We start from the raw sequence: 24,014 nt of genomic DNA, 5'->3' as shown, positions 1-24,014 counted from the left end.
TGGAGTCTTGGTATAGCATGTCAATTAATATCTCCTCCATGCCATCGCCCCAAATTTCACAATCCCGGATCGTGTTTTCCGAATCATCCATGTAGAATAGCTAAGAAATTAATAATATGACAAATGAAGTAATTGTTTGTAAAGCACTTAGAAAAAAAAATTATTGTTTGTAAAATATATAAAATGGCAGTGTCATGGCTTCTACAAACATTTTAAGGCAATGAAAAACACAAAAAGCAACATAACAACAATGCAAAATATTGAATGTATTGAACATGATAATAAGTTTTGTAATAAAAATTTAAGGCAAGGTCGTGCATTCAAATAGTTCATACCTGTTGATATGGACGATGTCTACAAGAGGAGCGTAACAAGTAATGCTACAACAATAGAAACAACCAAAGTGCAAAATAGGATGCTTAGTTAAAACTCAATTATAAATTTACATACATAACACATTCCGAATTATATGATTCTATTTTTATGCATGTTTGAGAGACTATTTTCAAAGTGAAACAATAGTTACTAGGTAACTTAATACTAGCTAAGAAGATATTAACTAATTCATCAATGATGGGGCACGCAATCACAATGGCTGACAATAAAAATAAAAATTAAAAGTGGTTTCATATGCAACTATGCTATTTCTTTGGGCAGCAGGTTCACATTTGTTGTGGTGGGTGGTAAATTGACAGACTCTATGACTATATCTATGTGTGTCAATTTGAAAAAGCAGGGTTAATATCTATGATGTTCAATCATCATGACTTGAAAAATATATTTCGAAATGGCTAGTACACAAACCATTAACTTCAGCTAGGCGAATATAATTTTTAATTCATGATATAATGTTCTGCACTTAAAAAAAAAAATACATCTATGATAATTTGAGGTTTAACTGGACTGGGTTTTGCTTCACCAAGATCAATTTATGAAGCTTGGTTGAAAGTAGTTTATATATTTATAATGATAAGTAGAAGGTCTAAAAAGATATGACACACAAGAGGTTTATAGGGCTAGTTGGTCTTATTAATACAATTTATTTGACTGGCAAATTTGGTTGAAAGAGGTTTGACTGTTCATTGTCTATGTTCTAATGTGATGTAGCGATGCTTACACATTCCCCGCCAGTAGCACCAGACAAACACAAAAGCAAACAAGATGAGTTTAATTTCTAGGAAACAACTTGTGGCATAATCAACTGCTTTCAGGGATTTCCTTCGGCTATTAGAAAAAAATAAAATAAAATCCGAGCTGATTCTGGTTTTCCTAACTTGTAAAACTATAAGTGCTGAACAAACTAAAAACTAATTAACAATTTGAAAACAAAAAACTAAGGGCCGAACAGTTGGAAAATTAATGAATGGTGGAACAATGATGTGATTTTTCTTTTTTAAACTCTGAACTCTGTAAGGGCTGCTAAAAAAATACGTGAATGTTGAAATGATGTGGTTTTTCTTTTTCAATCTTTGAAGGATGTACCTCCTAAATCTAAAGCTCTTGTAATAAGAGATATATATTTCTCCATTTCACACAAAACCAACTCAATAATGACAAAGAATGACAAATAGGATGAGATACTCCATGACCTATATATATGTGTGTGCCTCTGCTTCTAAACTTGATTTTGGGGAGAGAAAAAGATCCAAATATTTCAGCATTAATGATCCTAAAATATAGTGGATGCAAATTGAAATAGGCCATCATTCAAGGATCAACTTAGGAAGGGTGAAAATCTCATTCAAATCTTATATATATACATTCTGAAGTCACAGTTTGACCAACTACCATGGAACTATGGAAGAACTGTGATATTGAGAGACACAATGGCTTATAAATGCCTTAATTAATGCTTGTTTTAATGAAGCATGCAGTTTAAGCAAGTCAGTCTCGTAGAAGAATGAAGAACAAATTAATTAAGCATCCTGAAGTCACAGTCTGACCAACATCTTTGTCTACCACTCATTTTGTTACCTATATAAGAAAAAGCATATCTACTACAAATTTTTGAAATTTTGAGTTATAAAATTTTTCTACTAGAATATTTGTTGTGTTGGATATGTAAGATTTGGACAGAATGCAAGTATTAAGATGGTTGTTTCGTGCTTTGTTTAAAAGATTCAAGCTTTGAACAAGAAGTTTCTATGATTCATACTTACAGGTGCGGGGTGTATGGTTGTTGCTATGTGTGGATCAACTGAGATGGAGCCTATTGTAGTTGGAAAACCATAAGCCTTTTTGATGGACTTCTTACAACAAAAGTAAGTGATGTAATGGGAAGGACTTTTATTTTATTATTCTTCTCTCCCTTTTCTCTCTAGAGAGCAAAAGGGGGGTGAAGCTTTTTCGGGGGGACCACTAAGATTCTAACAGAATTGGGGTCAGCCGCGACTCGGATAGTGGACGGAAGTGAAGCAGTTAGTGACGGAAGGAACGAGCTGGGGTAGGGGCAGAGTAGAGTGGGTGGTGCGAGGCAGTGATTTTTAGAGTGGGGAAAGAAAAGCATCGCGGCGGCAGCAAGGCCGAGAGGCTCGTACGGAGTAAAAAAGATGAACGAACTGGAAGAAAACTGGAGGAAATTGCATTTAATAGAGGAAGAAGAACGGTATCGAGATTGAAGATGAGTTACCAGAGGAACTGTACGAAAAGGAGGAACGAAGTCTAGTGGGGAGGGTCTGCACTGAAAGGAGCATAAATCAAGAGGTTATTGAATCAACGCTAGCGAAGGTCTAGAGAATCAGTAGGAGAGCAAAATTCCTGGAGGTATGTCCCAACACCTTTGTCATTACATTTGCTAACCTAGCAAATAAGATTCGTGTTTGGGAGGGTAGGCCTTGATTGTTTGACAATCATTTACTGGTTTTAAAACTCTTTGATGGGTTTAAGCCCCCGCATAAAATGAATTTTACTAAGGAGAAATTGTGGGTACAGATGCACAATCTCCCTTTAGCATGCATGAATGAGGGGAGGGGAAAACTGATTGGGGAATCGATAGGTAGGGTGGAAGAAGTAGATGTGATGGGAGATGGATGTGGTTGGGGCAAATGCTTAAGGGTTAGTATAGAGATGGATTTAACTAAGCCTCTAGCTAGAGGAAGAACGTTATGTGTAAAAGGAGAAAAACTCTGGATTTCTCTTAGATATGAGAAATTACCGAGAATCTATTTTGATTGTGGCTACATTGTTCATGGGCTTCAAGGGTGTAAGGGAGAAACAGAGGGCCAAAATCAATATGGGCTTGGTTGAGAGCGGGTTCAAGAATCAAAAGGAATGAGAATGTGGGTCAGGGTAATTCCGAAGAACACAAAAAGGGCAATTGGGGTGAGTCTAGCTCAGAAGGGTTAGAGGGAAGGGGAGTAGAGGGATGAGTTAAATGTTTCAAATGGGGAAGGCAAGAAGGTGGGGGAGTTAGCTGTGGGTAATCTGGTAGTAAGGGAGGAGGGTTGGGAAGGAAGGGGTTATAACCAACTGGGTAATGAGGAAGAATTTTTGGGAGAAGCAGTGATGGGGGTCGAAAGCCTAGGTAGGGAAGGTACTAAGGGGAGAGAAGAGTTAGAAGAGAGGGAGGGATCTAAGGAGAGTACTAGGCAAGTAGAGGAGGTAGAGGTTGTTACGGGAGAGGAAAACTTAATAGGGAGCAAGGGGAGGGGATGATGGGAGAGGAGGGCTAGAAACAAGGGGAAAGACTTCCCAACATTTAGCGAGTTAAAGGCTGGGAAGAAAAACAAGAGGGAGGAGGAGGTAAAGGATAGAGAACAGGGTGGGATGGAAAAAATCTAAGAAAAATGCAGGGGTAGTTATGAAAACTTCCAGTGATGAATTGGCGGAGGCTGTGGCACAGCCCCGCCAACTCCAATGAAAACTCTAAGCTAGAACTACCGAGGGCTTGGGAACCCTCGGACAGTTCAAGACCTTTGTCACATTGCAAAGGAAAAGAGACCCAATATAGTCTTCCTGATGGAGACTAAACTAAACGCAGAAAAGTGTGGTAGAGTGAAAAGTAGGCTTAAGTATGATGGATGTTTTATGGTTGAACCAGTTAGAAGAAAGGGGGGACTAGCTTTAATGTGGGATGGAGAGTTCAATGTGGAAGTGCTGAACTATTCTCTAAGACACATCAGTGTATGGGTTATAGATGTGGTGGGGAAAAAGAAGTGGTTACTTATTGGTTTTTATGGAGAACCTGAAGCAAACAAAAGGGAGGAGGCATGGAGACTACTTGCAGATTTGAAACCAGAAGGAAATATAGGATGGTGTGTAATTGGAGATTTTAACGAGATCCTATCCCAAGATGAAAAAATAGGAGGCTGCTTAAGACAGGAAAGATTGATGGACAGCTTTAGAGAGGCTTTGGAGAGTGGGGGACTATTTGATTTAGGGTGGAGGGGGGATAAATATACGTGGAGTAATAAACATGAAGATGAGACCTTTATTAAATAAAGGTTAGATAGAGCGGTTGCAAATTTAAATTGGTCAAAAATGTTTCAAGACAATGAAGTGGAAGTTCTGGCAGCAAGGCTCTCTAACCACAAGCCCATTTTGCTGATCATAAAATAGGTAGCAAAAGGGGGTGGAAAGGGAGTAGACAGTTCATATATGAAGCGAGTTGGGCTCTTGAAGAGGACTGTGAAGGGGTTCTAAAGAAAGCCTGGAATTTCCAAAGGCTTAACAGAACAAATCTGCTGGAAGTGCAAAGTTTCATGGAAAGTAGTAGAGGGGCTTTAAGTAGGTGGAGTAGACATTTAGAAGTAGAGAGAGGTAAAAAGTTGGGAGAAAAAACCAAAAGGTTAAAGTGGTTGCAAGCTGAAGAAAATGGGAATAATGCAGGCTACATCAAAAAGATTCAGGAGATAGGAGTCTTACTTGACAAGGAAGATTTGAAATGGAGACAAAGGGCAAAGAGGAATTGGTATCAGTTTGGGGACAGGAACACCAAGTTCTTTCATGCATGTGCAAGCCAAAGAAGAAAAAAGAATCAGATAACACAAGTGATTGATGACCAAAACCATTCCTTCACAAGGCCAGAAGAAGTAGAAGGAGCTTTCAGATCATACTTTGAAAACATCTTCACATCTAGTCAGCCAAATACAGAAGATATTGAAGACTGCTTGAGGGATCTCGAATCCAGGGTGACAAGTGGGATGAATGAAAAACTGACTAGGGCCTATAACAGAATTGAGGTAGAAGAGGTAATAAATCAGATGGTCCCTTATAAATAACTGGGGCCGGATGGATTTGGAGCTTGTTTTTATCAAAATCACTGGCAGACTATAGGAAAGGAAGTGAGCTCAGCAGTTTTGGCCTGTTTGAATGGTGATGACTTAAATCCCTCTGTTAACTTCACACATATTGCTCTTATCCCCCCCCCCCCCCCCCCCAAAAAAAAAATCCTAAGTACACAAATGAATATAGACCAATTAGTTTGTGTAATATCTTGTATAAAATCATTTCAAAGATGCTGGCAAATAGGTTGAAGAGTGTGTTAACAGATATTATATCTCCTAATCAAAGTGCTTTTATGCCTGAGAGATTAATAACTGACAATATTATGGTAGCATATGAAGTGATGCATTCCATGAAAGTTAGGAAGAAAGGAGGGCAGAGAAACATGGCCATAAAGATAGATATGTCTAAAGCCTATGATAGAATAGAGTGGGTTTTCTTAGAAAAAATTATGAGAAAGATGGGTTTTAACAGTAAGTGTATAGACATGATTATGAAGTGTGTATCTATTGTGTCATATTCAATTCTTTTAAATGGTAAGCCTGGTCAGAAGATTTTTCCATCAAGGGGTTTAAGACAAGGTGACCCCCTGTCACCTTATTTGTTCATTCTATGTGCGGAGGGATTAAGCTCAATGCTAAACAGTTCAGATCGTGAGGGAGATACAAGAGGGGTGGCAGTGGTTAGAGGAGGCACAAGGGTAAATCACCTATTATTTGCAGATGACTGTATGCTGTTTGGAAGGGCCAGACTGGATGAATGGTTGAAGATTCAAAGAATACTTAGTAGATACGAAAAAGCTTCTGGTAAGTTTTTAAACAGAGATAAGACAACAATTTTCTTCAGTTCCAACACCAAAACCGAAGATAAAAGGGATGTCTTAGCAGCAGGGAGAGCCACAGTGAGGGGTAATTTTGAAAGGTATCTTGGTCTCCCTACAATGGTAGGTAGGCCAAAGTACAATACCTTTAAATGTATCAAGGAGAGAGTTTGGCAAAGAATTAACAATTGGAAGAATGGTTATCTGTCGAGTGCAGGAAAGGAAATATTGATAAAAGCAGTGTTGCAAGCAATCCCAACTTACACCATGAGTGTCTTCAAGTTACCCAAGAGACTGTGTTAGGAGTTGAACATAATGTTTACAAAGTTTTGGTGGGAAAATAATCAAAAGAGGAGCTGTGTGCAGTGGAGAAGCTGGGAGAAAATGGGCAAACAGAAAGGAGAGGGAGGTTTAGGATTCAGAGACTTGAAATGTTTCAATATGGCCTTGATAGCTAAACAAGGTTGGAGATTTATTATGAATCCTGAGAATTTGGTGGCAATGATATTCAAAGAAAAATACTTCAAAACATGTACCTTTTTGGGGTCCAAGTTGGGTGATAAACCTTCACTAATATGGAGGAGTGTGTGGGGAGCAATGGGACTGTTGAATGAAGGGCTAAAGTGGAGAGTGGGTAATGGGAATAGAATTAAAATTTGCGGGCACAAATGGTTGTCAAAACCTATTTCCAACCAAGTACAATCTCCAATCACGATTCTAGAAGCAAGTGCAAGGGTGAAGGAACTTATAAACTTTCAGACTTTTGGGTGGAATGTGGAACTTATAAGTAGAATTTTCTCTCAGGAAGAGCTAGAGCAGATTTGCAGTATCCCTCTGAGCTGTATGAATGTGGAGGACAAACTTATATGGGGCCCTTCAAAAAAAGGGCTATACTCAGTCAAAAGTGGGTATCAAGTGGAGGTAGACAGGAAAAAGGCTATTACAGGGGAAACTTCAGAGGGAAGCAGGCATGATGGAAGATGAAAGAGTATTTGGGAGCTTAATGTACAGGTGAAAGTAAAAACATTTATGTGGAAAGCAGGCAATGACCTGTTAGCCACTAGATGGAACCTTTTCAAGAGAAAAATTTTGAATGACCCTCTATGTCCAATATGCCAGACAGATAATGAAATTGTGATGCATCTTTTATGGCAGTGCCCGGCAGCCAATGCTATATGGACAGAAATGATTATTCCTATTCAGAAATGGAATGTGGCTGAAGATGACTTTCTAAGTATGTGGGGAAGGATGAAAGGAAAACTAACAGAACCTAAATTGGAGTTGATAGCAGCAACGATGAGAATGTTATGGATGAGGAGAAATGAGTTAGTCTTTGACAAGAAGTTCAGAAGCCCAATGAGTGCTATCAGAGCTACAAAGGAATCATTACAGGAGTACCAGGCAGCAAATCAAATGCTAAAAAGGGGCAATAGCTTAGCTAAGGCTGTAAGGCAGGGCCAACATTGGGAGTTGCCAAAGGAGAAATTTGTTAAAACAAACTGGGATGCAGCAGTTGATTTGAAAAATAAGAAAGTGGGAATAGGTATAATCATCAGAGATGAAAAGGGGGATGTATTGGCAGCAGCTTGTGGACAAAGGAAGTATCTTCATTAACTAGCAACAGCAGGAGCTCTTGCCTTGAGAAGGGCAGCAGAGATCTATATAGAATTGAATTATACGAAAGTGATACTGGAAGGGGATGCAAAGGGGATTATAAAGGCAATCAATAGAGAAGTAGAAGACCTGTCTATCTACGGAAATTATACAGGAGATAAAGATATACCTTAGAAATAGAAAAGAGTGGGAGGTGAGATTTGTAAAAAGAGAGATGAATACAGTGGCCCATATACTAGCTAGAACAGCTTTACAATTTGATACTGAGAGAATATGGATTGAGGAAGCACCAGAAATTATATTGAGTAATCTGTTGAAAGATAAACTTTGTAACAGATGATTCATTCAATGAATACATGAGGTTCCTTTAAAAAAAAAAAAGTGATGTAATGGGAACAATTAAATTCAGCCACATAACCACTAGTTGGGGATTGGTAGAAAAAATTATTACTTGATAATTATCACTAATATTTATCATTGGACTTGGAGTACTTCATTTTGTTAGGGACCACAATAGTTGCTTTGAACTCTATTCATTAGCAATTTTGGATATAAATATATTCCTTTTCTCCCTCAAGTTCAGCCCCCCTTCATCAGACTTTTCATAAGTTCTTGTGTCTTTCCTTCAAAGCATATACATTTCATATATATATTTACATCCTCAGCAAGCAAAATCCTTCAACATATACATTTATATACAACATGTTGTATAATCAGATACATTCATTGAGCATATACATTCATGCCATATAGATTTATATCTTTGGCTCACATCAAAGCATTGGTCTTTGGGTATCATTCCCTTCAAGGTCTAAAGTTAAACATCTCATTGATGCAAATAATCCTTTAGGGCCAAACCCCTGGTGAAAAGATAGTGTTTTAACCAGTTCCTTATAGAGAAACTTATGAGGATGCGGTGCACAGGACCGGGGTTTACTCTGCAAGGGTGGGTGCGAAGGGCCATACCTTGGAGAGGTTCCCCAACATAAAATATATATACATATATTAACGCAATTTCTGGTTATTTGTAAACATTATAACCAAACAAGAAGTCATTGAGAGTAGAGAAGTAGAACAACATCCCATAATGCATGATAGTTTCAAGGAGTCTCATACTTGTTCTCGATCCAGATGATCACAACCATCCTAAAAATAATTAAACCAAAATTATGTCATAAATATTGAGCAGATAACACAAGTCGTTAAATCAATCATACCCAAATCCTCAGCATATAAAAACAATCCTCACATACCTGGAAGGAGCGTGTCTTTGGAGCCGTGGTGGTCACAGTATGAGACGAACGGCCACTAAGCTTAGATCTAGGGTAACACCATGATCCCGTAGGATAAAGATGTTACTAACGTACATAATATAATGCCCGATAAATAGATTCATGTCCTGAAAGGCCTCATTTATTGAAAACATTAATTAAACTGAACACAATTATTTTTGAAGACAAGAAACCGAAAACGTAAAATAAAAACATAAACTAATTCATATCCTGAAATGCCTCATTTATTGAAAACATTAATTAAACTGAACACAATTGTTTTTGAAGACAAGAAACTGAAAATGTAAAATAAAAACATAAACTAACCCTACACGTGACTTTTTATCCAAAAATCATAAAGGAAACTAAGTCCCTGCACTAGATTTACTCCAGGTCCTCTAGCTTTATGTCCTTACAATCATCATTTGTAACAGTTAAACGTAGAAGAGAACGAATAAACAAAATAATAAAAAAGAAATGAGTTAAATTCTCTATAAATAATACCCCATACCGTAAAATATAATTTAGTTTAGACCTAATTTTTGAAAGACTTTTCAAACAAATATATATCATTTATATATTCTCATAGCATGTCTATTCATCACTAAAATGAGCGGAAACACACAAAATCATAGCAAACATGAAACATGAATGCATGAATAATTTGTTTATCTTGTATTTTACTTATTACATGGTGAACCACGCTTGAGTCCATGACAGCCCATAACTTGTTATAACATGGAGTGGAACACGTTTGAGTCCGTGTTCACTTAACTTGCATAACTGATCATAACATGGAGTGAAACACACTTGAGTCCGTGTTTCACTTAACTTATGGTGAACCCACTTGAGTCTATGGCACCTCGTAACTTATCATGTAGTGAAACACACTTGAGTATGTGTTTCACTTAACTAGCATAACATGGAGTAAAACACGCTTGAGTCCGTGTTTTACTTAACTTGCATAACATTGAGTGAAACATGCTTGAGTCTGTGTTTCACCTAACTTGTGTAACATGGAGTAAAATATGCTTGAGTTCATGTTTTATTTAACTTGCATAACATGGAGTGAAACATGGCTGAGTCCGTGTTTCACCTAACTTGCATAACATAGCATATCCTTGTATATGTCATAGTATAACATGACATATTCTTGTACATGGCACAATACGATCTAAACATAAACATTCCATGGCATACATGATCTGAGATCTATATGAACTTTACATAACATACTTGATCTAAATACTTCATGATATTACATAGCATATATGATTTAATAACTATAAGAACATGACATACATGATTTAGGTACTACATGAACATGGCATACATGATCTAGCTATTTTATTACATGGAATACTTGACTAAATTACTACATGAACATTTCATGGCTTCCATGTGATTTTAGAATCATTTACTACATCAACAACAAATTCATTCATACAAACATAATCACATAATTCATCGAAAATCATGAAAGGAATCTAACCTTGACTTATCTCGTAGTGTAGCGTAGACAAATATCACGTTTTCATTTACTATTAGAACATTTACAGTACACATGCAATTACAATACGCATGTAATTATATGATCATACTAATTACCTCTTAGCGCTGCTTCCAAAATCTCACATCGTAACCCACGTACATGATCTAGTTTAAAACACAAAGTCTGCCTAGTTACTGTAGGGTAAAGAAGTAACTTCTGCAAAAGTTCCTTCATGAGGTAGTTTATAGAAAGGTTAAGTACAATGGGTTGAGGGGCATTTGTGTAATAACTAAAACATGCATGTGTTTTTTAGTAAAGTAAAATAAATAAAAGCCATGAACAAAGGAAATCATCAATTTCTGGAGAAAGAAGGGCCATGTGATGAGATCTGAGACTTGCTAAGGAAGAGTAACATGCTACTAGAGAGAGAGAAACTGACAAGCCGAGAAACACTAGAGAGAGAAAGTGGCAGACCGTAGTGGGCTTACTAGATAGTGGGGTGTTCGACAGAGTGGGCTGACTAGCAGTGTTTGTGCAGATCTAATGGTGCTCCAACAAGGTGGCCGAGTAAAATGAAGGGGCTGCGCGAGTACTTTTTTTTTTTCCTTCTCTGTTGACTAGATTTTTGAATGATTAATTTGAGGGTTTCGTGGGATTTTATATAGATGAGGGAAAAGGTTTTACGTGAGTTTTCAGGGGTTTGGGTAGAGTTTGAAGTTGGAAGTTGGTTCTGATTTAGGGGTATTATTCAAACTGAAAAACAACAGGGGAAAAATTCGGGATAAGGGAAGAAACCCAATCAATAACAAAACCATCTTAAAATCTATCTTAAAACATATCTCAACTTAATAATAATAATAATTACATTTTTGGGATCAGGATGTTACAAACTACCCCCTTAAAAGAAATCTCATCCTTGAGATTTAAAATGTACTCAAAATATCCGATCTTTTAAAAGAAGTACTAGGAGAAATCTAAAAGAAAACTTGTAAAAGTACTTAAAAATAAAAATCAATAAACAAATAAATAAAATAATTAGACCAAGTCTCACGTGCTTAAAAATAAAATAAAATAAAAATGAATAAAATAGCTCATAGAAAATATAACTTAAATAAAACGAACGTGTCTAAAAATGCCTAAGCCTTTGCCTCGTCTCCCTCATTCCGATCTTGTCTTGCATTTCATCCTCGCAAAGGTCATCACCTGCTAGCACATTATCAGTAGTAAGAGCAAATACTCTGGCTAGTGCTATGGCTCTCTGCCCGTTCCCTTTCATGGAAACCAGTGTGTTCTTTCTCAGGCAATTGCGGGTCATATGGTTGGTCTCTCCATAGATGAAGTAAACATTCTAACCCTGCAAACATCTTCCTTGATGCATCTTTCCACATGTCCCGCAAATTGGATAAGGTTGCCTATCTTGAGATGGTATCGGACAGTCGTTTGGTGTAAACTTTTTGTTGCGGTAAGGCTCTTGCAGTGTCTGTTAGCCTTTCTTCTGATTGACTAATTCTGCATTCGTTCTCATGTCTTCTTCCACAAGAGTGAATCGAGTAACCAAGTCAATGAAATTACGAATTCTGAGGGGTATAAGACGACTTCAAATCCGCTGATGTAGCCCTTGCTCGAACTTCTCTCATTTCTTCTCCTCATCCGAAATTAGATAACTTGCAAAATGTGACAATGCTACAAACATTGCAACATGGCATTCTATCGTCATGGTCCTTATGCTAGGTCCATAAACTATCTAGCTTTTGTCTCCCAGAGTGCTGAGGAAAAGAATAGATCTAAGAATTTCCTCTTGAAGCGATCCCTAGTGATGGGTACTCTCTCGCTAAGTTCAAGCTGGGGGAATTCCTGTGTGGAAGTCCACCACTTATCTACATCATCTGTGATTACATAAGTGGCATAATCCACTTTCTGTTCATCAGTACAAAAAAGAGCCTTGAAGATCTTCTTCATTCTCTTGATCCAACTTTCCGCGTTGAGAGCTTCTGCTTTGCGGTCAAAAGTCGAAGCGTGCTATTGAGTAAAATCATTTAGGGTGCAACTGACCCTAGGAGTTCTGGCTCCTAGGTCTTGATCATTAGTAAAATATCAAAGAACTTTGGTAGCAGCAACAGCCAACACCTCCAGCTCATTCGGTGGTGCTTCCATGGAACTTTTAGAGTGCTCATTACGCCTAGTAGCCGGTGCCATTCTAACAACACCTTTCATGCAATGAACATATACAATACAATTGTTCAACAATCATGCAATCAACCAAAACATGGCAATATTTAAAACACAAATCATAAATAACCTCTTGAACTTCGAGCTGGCCAGAAGTCATCCTAGGTATTTTCTATCCTAGAATCCCATTTCTTTTAAAACTCTACATAATCTCTTAACCTGGTTCTGATACCCATTGTAAAACCCTAATCCCATAGGATAGAGATGTTATTAACGTATATAATATAATGTTCGGTAAATAGATACATATCTTGAAATACCTCATTTATTGCAATTATATGATCATACTAATTACCTCTTAGCGATGCTTCCAAAATCTCACATCGTAGCTTCTAACCTATACGAGACACTAATCGTTACTAAATTTTCTAGAAAAACATGTCGTAGTATTCTAAATACTTAAAAACATATATAGAGATAACGTAATTACACTAAGCTTAATACATAATAATATTATTTAAACTCATAACATATTCCTTAACTTCTATTTAAAAATGTAACTTAATAATTTTCTTAGAAGCATAGTTAAATAGAATAGACAATTTGAATATTAATTAAAATAATAGACTAAAAAGTATACTTTAAAATATTCTTAAAATCCCTTAAATATTTTCTACAAAAATAAGTCTATGGCTAGTATATTTATTTAAGTAGATAAAACCCATGTAAAAATAATGTTTTTCTGAAATATAACCAGCCCATTAGAAATCACTAAACAGTTGCTCAAGTCAAGCCCCTTTTAAAACAAAACTCCATATTAATGATACATGTCTAATTAACCTCAAGCCCACCCCACAACGAAATTAACCCACATACATGATCAGGTTTAAAACATAAAGTCTGCCTAGTTACTAGAGAGTAAAGAAGTAACTACTCCAAAAGTTCCTTCATGAGGCAGTTTACGGAAAGGCTAAGTGCAGTGGGTTGAAGAAAACTTGCATGTGCTTTTCAGTAAAGTAAAAGAAATAAAAGCCATGAACAAAGGAAATCATCAATTTTTAGAGAAAGAAGGGCCATGCGACGAGATCTGAGGCTTGCTAAGGAAGAGTAACGTGCGACTAGAGAGAGAGAAACTAACGAGAAACACTAGAGATAGAGAGAAGGTGGCAGATTGCAGTGGGCTTACTAGATAGTGGGGTGTTCAATGGAGTGGGCTAACTAGTAGTATCTGTGCAAATCTGATGGTGAATGATTAATCTCAGGGTTTTATGAGATTTTATAGAGATGAGGAAAATGGTTTTACATGAGTTTTCAGGAGTTTGGGTAGAGTTTGAAGTTGGGAGTTGGTTCTGATTTAGGGGTATTATTCAAACTGAAAAATAACAGGGGGGAAAATTTGGGATAAGGGAAGAAACCCAATCAATAACAAAACCATCTTAAAATCTATCTTAAAATATATCTCAACTTAATAATAATAATAATAAATTACATTTTTGGGATTGGGATGTTACATCTAGTGATTGGGCTACATTGTTTGTAGGGAATTCGAGTAGTGGGTTGCATTGCTTTCGGCATGATGTATTTGGAGTGGAATTGCTATATAAGGTGCCAAATTTGACCACTGTTCAACAGATTTTGCAAATCAAGGTTCCTTACTGATATTAACTTTAGGGAAGGGGAATCTCTACTAGGAGTTTTCTATCCAAGTGAGATTACAGAGTACTTAAAATGTAAACAGTAGACTAGATGGGACTTATAATTAATGCATGAGTAGAGCAGCGATTAAGGGATGATCAATGTTGTTGCCTTCCCAACCACCAAGATGAATGCCATGTAACGTATTTTGCAGAGGTAGTTGCCTCAAATAATGGGTTTCACAGTGATCCCCTACAAACAAAATGGGGAATTTACAGAATAGCGTTGAAAATTTTCCTCTGGATGTCAAAGGGGCATGATGAGGTTCGGGGAATTCCTATATTTGCGAGATAAAGAGACCTTAAGAACTTTTGCGCTTTGCGGAGGGATGCGAGATGCAGAGATGGGATACATAGAAGGAAGGGCACAGATCAAGGGAAGAGATTCAAACTAATTACATGCCACAGAGATTCATCTCTCTCCTATTGTACTATGGTCTGCAAAAGCAAAAAAGTCTCTAAAAAGTGACGGGAAGATAAGGGCAATTTTTGTCTTTTGGCTAGTTTGTCTTTAGTGAAAATAATGAAGAGTTCTGCTATAGGTAAGCAGACGGCAGACGAAAATGCAGACGAAAGACAACGTGGCAAGTAAAAAAAAAAAAAAAGATTGGAAAACAGGAAAAAGAGGAAATCTCAAACGTGCTGCATAAGCTTCATATCTCCCGACTGCTGTAGCGCGACGTCCCTGCGAGCACTTCGTCCGACCAAGCACACCCATTTTCAGATCTCCTCCACCATTTTCAGTTAACTCGACCAACCCTCTCATCAGTGCTCGCAGGTTTAGTTCAGTGCTCTCACCATTTTCCATACAAGTACGAGGTTCAGTTCAGTGTACAAGCAATTTCAATGGAACCTCCCCTGGTTCCAGCCTTGCCCAAATACAGCGACCTCTCTCCACACCAATTCGCGTTTCTGGAGGAACATTTTCGAACCCGCGAAGATCTACTCCTCCGATCTCCTCATCTCTTGGCGGCACTCACCAAACGCTGCGCTGATCTAGACGACGATCTTCGAGCCCTCAGAAGAAACGTCGCCGGAAGAGCTGTTTCGTGGATCTCTCGTTCATTTGCATACCGTGAAGCCCCTGTTTCTCTCTAGTCTCTACGCCAAAACAAAGCACTGCCAAAGGTCCTATCCTCCACGCCAAAACTTCTCCCTGTTTCTCTCTTCCAAAACAGAGCACTGCCAAAGGTCCTATCCTCCACGCCAAAACTCCTCCCTGTTTCTCTCTTCCAAACCAGAGCACTGCCAAAGGTCCTATCCTCCACGCCAAAACTCCTCCCTGTTTCTCTCTTCCAAAACAGAGCAATGCCAACTCCTCCCTACAACCACCACCGACGCTAAACGGAAACCACCGTTTCTTTCCTAACAGCAGAAGCCAATCTGTCACCGTCGAACCAGCTCGTGCCGCCATCGACAACGCCGTAGCCTAGCCCCACCTCACGATCCCTCGAAGCATCCCTCCGTGGCAGCAACTGGAACCGCGTTACTCCTCTTTCGAAGTCCACCACCACGCACAGAGGAAGCCGACTAGAAATCGCCGCGATCTCCTTTAGCTCGAAGTTTCTCCGTCGCGCGCAAGAGAGGGGTGACTTTCGGAAAAGTGTGAAATGAAGAAAGGGGGAAGAAAAAGTTAAGTGTTGAAAAAGTTAAGTGTTGAAACAATGAAACCATTCAGAAAACGAAGAGGAAAGAATTCCCGCTCTATACAAAACGCAGCGTTTTCATTTACAGTGAAGACGAAACAGACCAAGGGAAATATCCAACCAAAACGCCCCGTTTCATTAATCCACGTCAGCTGCCGGTGCGCAAATTCGTCCGCATCATGCCTGCAATAAGCATTTTCCAATAATGAAACCATCTCAAGTGATTTGAAAACTTGCATTTGGATTGAGAATTGTTTTACCGTACAAGCAGAGATGAGATGATTCCATCTCTTCCTTGAATCCAAAGCCTGATTCCATCCTAAATGGGTGGTGGCCACCCCTAGAGGTGGCCTGATAATCCTTGGAGGAGTAAGCAGCCACCCAACTTTTTTATTTACATTTTAATCTTTTGTGTATTTTAAAGAACTTGATTTAGTGTGTATGCTATTTAAATCTTTTAAAGAATCTTATTTACATGTGACTTGACCTATGTCAACTTACTGATCAAGATATAGTTGTTGCGAACAGCTATCCCTAAATATCAAAGATCTCCATACAAATTTGGAAAGTTAGTCCCAATAATTGAGGCTTATTGGCCAGGCATTTAACTATATAGGTGAAACTATGAAGCGAAGATATGAATGTTTATGTTGTATAAATTCAAAGACACAAAAAGAGCCAATATGTGGGATTCAATATGGCAGCAAAATTTTCAATCATGGGACATGTTCACTGGTACCTTACTTCTCTATTTTCTGCAGAGAAAAGAAAGAAGAAACAAGAAAAGCTGAGTCCGAGTTACTGATAAACATTATTTGACAGAAATATTTTGAGAAGATCTTTTAAACAATTTTTTTATGTGGCAAGTAATTCTAAAACCCAATTCCACAGGACATCTCTCTTATGAATAAAGATAAGAAGAAGATCACAAGTTCAACTGCGTATGAGCAAGTGAGAAGTTATATTTACCTAAAAAGAACATCCAAAAAGTCTGTTTTTAACCTTCTGACATAAATAACACAAAAATCAAGTACAACTAAATTACCTTCCTAAATATTAATAATCAACCAAAATAATTCTAATTTTTGGTTGGCATCAAAGCAAATGTACACAGGTAGATATTAGAATTGGAAAGCAGCAACATATCTGCTCGTGTACATTAAGAAAAAAAAGGAAAAAAAGAAAAGAAAGTGTGTTGTTCTATAATTGAAAGGAGAAAAGTGTGTTGTTCAGTAATCTACAATCTGTAATCAGGAAGCTACTACAACTTAAGACTCTTAACAATTTTTTTTATTTATTATTATTTTTTTAAGTATCTTAAGACTCTAACAATAGCATCGATATATCATATATTAGAATTTAGAGGTGAACCAACAAGAACCATAGGTCCCAGAAACTGTATTATTCTATAATCAACATGTAGGAACCAAGCATTTGACCCACTTTGAATTCCTGCCCACCGCATAATGATTATATTATGAGAGGATTGATTAGATAGTTCAACAAAACAGAATTTCTTCATGAACAAAATGGTTTCTATAAAGTAATTGACATGGGATTATACAATTAGATAATCGTTCAAAACCATATCTTTAATTGAGAGCAACCACTTTGCCTTCTTCTCTTTCATAATTCATACATGATACAGTAGAGTATCCCCTTGATATTTTCAGATGTTTAACAACTCACACATCCTTTGCTGCATACATATAGCATTAAAAATTCAATAACAATTAATAAAAATTATTATGAAATGGGAATAAACCGGAAATGGCATAAATAGTCAATGAAGATAAACCGTAGCTTAGAGTTTAAGCAGTCAACGAGTAAATGAGAAAGTAAGGACCAAAAAGAAGAGAGAGAGAGAGAGAGAGAGAGAGAGAGAGAGAGAGAGAGAGAGAGAGAAGGAATGATATGGGTTGAGCGTTGTGCCAGGTAAGGCCCCTATAGAAGTTGACAAAGAAAGTGGCAGTTAGGTAAATGGTGGCAACGCCAAGTGAATGCCTTGAATGCCAAATCTCCAGCTTTGCTCACTATCCCCATTTCTCTCAATCTATATCCCCTTTAGAACCTTTATACACCTTGGTACTCTTTGTCTCTGGCTCCCTGCCTAATCTCACTCAAGTCGGAAGGAACTCAAGAAGGTCAGCGGGTAGCCGAAGCTTCAGCTAATTGTTTTTTCTTTTTTAAAACAACTTTGGCTAATTATTGAATTTGAGCACATGGGAAACCATTTTGTGGTCGTCACAAGTTGGGGTGTAACTGGTACGGTCTGGTCCAGTTTTAGACAAAATTTAGGATTGAATCGGTATGTACCGATTTTGCATTTTTCAAAATCGATTGCGCAATGGTTACCCGCCTAAACCCGTACTTCGGTTTTATCGGTTTCAAATTTGATTTGATCCAGTTTTCCAGTTTTAAGGTACTATATTGTATATTATATAATATAGTATATTTTACTATAATGATATATTATAATATAGTAATATATTATAATATATTATAATATATAGTGATATAGTATGAGTATAAATATTAATATGCACTATATAATATTAATATAACTATTAATACAATAAACAAAATGATATAAGATTTTAAAATTTAATATTATATTAATTAGTAATTTATCATATAATACAAAACTATTTTATATATAATTATATATTATATATAAAAATTATATACAATAAAAAAAATTAAAATATATATAAACCAGTCCGGTCCAGTTTTTTTTTTTTTAAAAAAGGGAACTGAACTAGATTCGAGACCGGACCAATCCACCAATTTGGTCTAGTCCAGTCCTATTTACTGGCTTACCGATTTTTTTTTACACCCTTAATCACAAGCATCAGACAGCCTATAGAGACTTCTCTTTTTGACATATTTACTTAAGTGCAAATACCAGGTACACTTTTTTAATGAATAAATATAAAATTTATATAAAATAATTTAACTTTTCAATCATAAATTCTACTATTTTTAAAAATAAATATGCTGCATTTATATAACTCATTACTTTATCTAATATTATTCTCTCTTTTTTATTTTTTGAGAGTAATATTAGAGTCCAGGTGTGCAAACTCAGTGCACTTCCTTTAAAAAAGAGTATGATTCATTAATAAAAAAAAATTTTTTTTTTTCAAGTTAGTCATCCTTTTTCAAATGAAGTGGGTGGGATATACATATTTCAAAATTGTAAATACCATTTTTTTATTTAACTGGCATGACAAATTTTAAACTTCAATAATATTTTTAATGCAACGATAATTAAATTTTACTTTCCAATTAGATTGTCCAATCTCACCTCTTTCGTTTCAACCGTAAACCCAACACAAAGCCACTCTAGTCTCTCACTCCCTCTTCAACGCTCTCACTCCTTCATTGCCTCCCCCCTAATCCAAAGCTCAATGCCTTAGCCTGTGTCCACATTGTGCCACTCCAAACCTCTCATCTCAATCGATGTTGCGATCCGCTTATCTCATCGTTGCTTAACTCCTCTGCTCTCCTCTCTATCAATGCAACATTGCTCTCGCCCTGTCTTCCTCATCCAAAGCTCAGCCCCATGTTTGCTCCGTCTTCATCTCCATCTTCGTCTACCTCATCATTGTCCCACTACTTTTCTCTTTCATAATATTATTATTTCCCTCTTTGTCTCTTTGATAATATTATGTGCAAAAGGTGGGATGATTCGACCAAAATTAAAATATGGCAACAGAGCCAATAATTTGGATCAAGATCATGTTTGATGAGATTGTCAAAATATATATGGTTGCGGTTTGATTCGCAATTTGGGAAATGTGTATTTAATTAGATATTTAAGATTGTTTCATGGCGGTACCTAAAGATTACATATATATGGTAATCTAAAAGAGATATATAGTGTCACGATCGGATTTAGGGATCAATGGACAAAGGGGTAAGTAACATAGTGAAAGGGTTTAGAAGGAATACTTCGGGACTTAGTTGAGAACTCAGAAGACTTTAGATGGAAAGTGAGAAGGCTAGAGGGCTCATGGGCTAGTTGAGGCGTTCGTGGGCTAAGGCATGCTGAATTTAAGTTAACTTAGTAGTGGACCATCGGGCTTAGGCGCAATTATTTTTTATTCAATGTTGTATTTTATTTATGCATGTTTCTTTCTATTGTTAGTTATTTAATGGGATTTGGCCCTTTTTAGTGTGTTAGTATCATGTTGGGAATCCCTAATATATAAGGTGCTTGCATAACTTCTTTTGGAATTATATGGAAGATTAGAAGAAGTTCTTTTTTTTTTTTTCCTCTCATCTTCTTCTTGAAAGTCTTCACCCTTGAAGTGAGATTTTTATCATTATATAACATTTGCATTAGGGGATCTGTTACATTTTGGTATTAGAGAATAGGTTATGTGAGTTTAAGAAGTAAGCAGATATGTTCCCATGGTTGATGGAACTAGGCTAACACAACTTCAAGGTGGCCTCAATGCTTTGAATAAGGCCATAGATGAGCAAAAGAAGACTTATGATGCCCAAAATTAGACCTAGGAGACTGAGATGTTGGCCCTAAAAAGACAAGTAGAAGCTATTACTTTGCAACTGGCAGCTTTAACCACAGAAATTCAGAAAAGAAATCAGGGTTACAATATTAGAGAATCCTGTTATGGAGGAGAGAGTTGGGAAGATAGAGGCAATACACATGGGGGATGGCCCATTGGATGACCCATTGGATGGCTATATAAGGTACATCATTTCTTTAACTTTCATAACACACTGCCACAACATAAGGTTAGACTAGCCTTCTTTCACATGGAAGGAAATGCTCTTGTATGGTTTCAAGATCTAGAGGAGTCTGGGCAATTGACAAATTGGGATTCACTGGTCAGGGCACTTTTGGTTAGGTTTGGACCAAATGCCTATGATGACCAAATGTAGTCTTTAACTAGACTTAGACAAAGTAGAATTGTTGAGAAATACAAAGCTAGATTTGAGACCCTATCAAATAGGTTAAGGGGACTATCTAAACCTTACAAGTTCAACTATTTCCTAAGTGGTTTGAGGGATGATATTAGACTGCCTGTGAGAATGTTTAACCCTTCTACACTGATAGCAACCTACAATTTGGCCAAGATTTAAGAGGAAAACCTGAACCTACACCAAAAAATAGCCTAAAATAGTACCATCTTTTCCCTCAGAACCAAGAATCTTAAAAAACCCTACCCCACCAAAATGGACCATACCCATCCAAAAGATCAACCAACACTAGATGAAAGAGAGGAGGGAGAAGGGATTATAGTATTATTGTGACTCAAAATGGGGCCCAGGATTTAAATGCTAAAATCTTAAGCTCTACTTACTTGAGGAAATCCTATGGGAAGGGGAGTTGAAAAAGAACCATTTGGAATCAATGTAGAATATGGAAGGGAAGGAAGTCGTGGATGTGAGCAACCTTATAGAAAACCCAGAAATATCCCTACATGCAATCACAAAGTCTTTTAATCCAAAAACCATGAGAGTCAAGGATAAGATTGGAATTAGATGGATAACCATACTTATTGACTCATGATACACCCACAATTTCTTGGATCCAGAAGATGAGAATACTGCACAAGTTCCTATTGATTTCACCAAGGGAGTGAGGGTCAGAGTACTTGTTTTTCCATTGATGTGTTTGTCTTGGTTCTAGTAGGCTGTGATATGGTATTGAGCATATAGTGGCTGATGGAGTTAGGTCCCATTTCATAAAATTTTGAAGAGCTAAGTATGATAATTACTTGGGAAAACCAGTGCAGCTGAAGGGCTTAGTTGTATCATAGTTAATTGAGAAAGGGTCCCTAAACATGTTTAATAAAATGAAGTTGAAAGGGGTGGTCTTATAATTAATGGAAGAAGAAAAAACTGAGCAGCTTAGATCTGAGTATAAACTCCCCCCCCCCCCCCCCCCCCTCCCAAAAAAAAAAATCCAATAGCTACTAAGGGACTTTCAAGAGGTGTTCATTGAACCTAAGAGGTTACCTCACCTAGATTCCATGAACATGCCATAAACTTACTTCCAGAAACCAAACCCATATCAATCAGACCCTATAGGTACCCTTACTTTTAAAAGGATGAGATAGAAAAAGTGTAAAAGAGTTGTTGAGCAGTGGGGTTATCTAGCCTAGCCAAATCCCCTTCTCTTCCCCTATCCTTCTAGTAAGAAAAGCAGATGGACCATAGAGGCTTTGTGTCAATTACAAGGGCTAAACAGTGTTGCAGTCGAAGATAGTTCTCCATCCCTGTGGTGGAATAACTACTAGATGAATTACATGGGACAAGTGTTTTTCTAAGCTAGATCTAAGGTCAAGTGTAACGCCCCCTTTCCCGTAGGCTGGAGATGTCACGTGTTTTCATGAAAGTGACCGAGCAAGAGATCTCATATTTAATCAAATAATATTTACATTTATTTTATAAAAAGAATTATTTAATAAAAACATGTCTCTAAATAATATTAAATACATAAACTGAATATAATTTATTTCATAAAAAATAGTTTATTCTAAGAAGTCTAGAATTTAATCAACTACTTCATCTAAGTCTAGCTCGCCTGCTTGTACTCATCATCATGCTTACTTGGAGTGGTTTAAAAACATAAAACAAACTAAAATGAGTCGATGACTTAGTGAGAAACTCATCATAACGTTAACATACTTAATATAAGGTTTTTCATAAAACATTTCATACTAAGAACTTAGAATCATGACTCATTCATACGTATGCTTATATTATGCATGATTTGTCTTAAGAGAAAACCTGGGGAGCGGTCCGGCTGCTCCCCTTCATTAAGCAGCCCTCCAATGGTTGTGTGCCACATAAGCAATTTATAATGTTTAGTATGCACTTGTATACACCTGATCAAAGACCCATACAGACCCTTCTCTCACTCCTCCGTCTTCCATACCATCCCAATCCAAACGAAATCCCACACTACACTCATCCCCGACAGCGCTCGACCTAGACTATGGCAAGGACAAAGCTCAACCAGACAGTATTCTCTCGGTATCTCTCTCTCTCTCTCTCTCTCTCTCTCTCTCTCTCTCTCTCTCTCTCTCTCTCTCTCTCTCTCTCTCTCTAAAATTCCTTTTCTTTTTGGTGCTTTCTCATCCTTATTCTACTCCTTGTTTCCCGTTGTTTTTGTTTTCTTTCTGCAACCCTCAAACTCCTCCATGTTTCCCTCACCAATTCTATGTTTCTCGCTCTCTCTGTTTCTCATTCTTTTATCTTATTTGTTATTATGTACCTATTGAGCCTTTCACCTCCACGACGTCGACTCTGTCACCAGCCAACTCGGGCCCTTAGCCTTTCTACCGCCTAGCCGCGAACCATTAAACACCAAGGTTCACTGTCCAGCTTTACCACATGGCAGCAACTCAAGTGTTGCATATTTTTCCCAGCGTCCAAGAGACAACAAGCGAACCTAGACCAGCCACTTTGTCCTTGCTCGTTACTGCCTTTCTCCACCAACCATAGACCCACACCACCCCAACAATTATTCTCTATTTTTCTACTCCCGAAACAGAGCTGGTTATCCAAATCTCCTCACGACACGGCCACCTCACGCTGCCTACCCTCCTTCTCAGCTCCGCAACCACTGCCCTTAAGCCTCCAGCCCTGTGTTCCTCAGCCGTCCAACGCCGTAAAGCTGCCTCACCACCACCGAGAGCCTTGTTTATAGCAACTGAAACAGAGCACCACCTCATGGAACTTCTCGGCAAGCTGTTCAGCCATTTGCCGCCCGTTTGCCACAACCCAACCATCGACGTTGCAACCAGCCTCCAGCTGCAACACTAAGGTCACCGATTTTTATTGCCGACTGGAATGGTGCGACGGTGGTTTGAAATACGTGTGGGTGAGATGGTGCTCAATCGTGTGGGTCAGGTGGTCTGCACAGCCAAGGTAGGCAATGGATGGTTGGCGTCAGGGTGGGATGGCAGCGGTGGAACTGAGCTTTGTCTTGGGTAGCGGGCTTAGTGGTGGTGTAAAGAGACGGGCTTGATTATGGAGAACACGATCTCTTTGTTTGTTTTGGAAATAAAACAGAGAGATTAGAATGGGGAAGACGATTTATGTGATGGA

The 24,014-nt window shown here is 37.7% G+C and overlaps 2 protein-coding genes across 2 annotated transcripts; both read left to right on the top strand.

Annotated features, from left to right (window-relative positions):
- The first annotated feature begins 3,957 nt into the window (after nt 1-3,957).
- On the top strand, nt 3,958-6,346 carry LOC122289285. The gene is made up of 3 exons (XM_043096269.1): nt 3,958-4,405; nt 4,558-5,189; nt 5,456-6,346. The coding sequence occupies exons 1-3, from the start codon at nt 3,958-3,960 to the stop codon at nt 6,344-6,346; spliced, it is 1,971 nt and encodes a 656-aa protein (XP_042952203.1).
- Nucleotides 6,347-7,072: 726 nt separating this feature from the next.
- Nucleotides 7,073-7,657, top strand: LOC122289284. The gene has a single exon (XM_043096268.1). The coding sequence runs from the start codon at nt 7,073-7,075 to the stop codon at nt 7,655-7,657; it is 585 nt and encodes a 194-aa protein (XP_042952202.1).
- Nucleotides 7,658-24,014: the final 16,357 nt, after the last annotated feature.

The sequence above is a fragment of the Carya illinoinensis genome, chromosome 12, assembly GCF_018687715.1.
Source record: "Carya illinoinensis cultivar Pawnee chromosome 12, C.illinoinensisPawnee_v1, whole genome shotgun sequence".
NCBI lineage: Eukaryota > Viridiplantae > Streptophyta > Magnoliopsida > Fagales > Juglandaceae > Carya > Carya illinoinensis.
The sequence above is the reverse complement of the archived record's forward strand: the minus strand, read 5'-3'. Positions and strand labels throughout refer to the sequence as shown.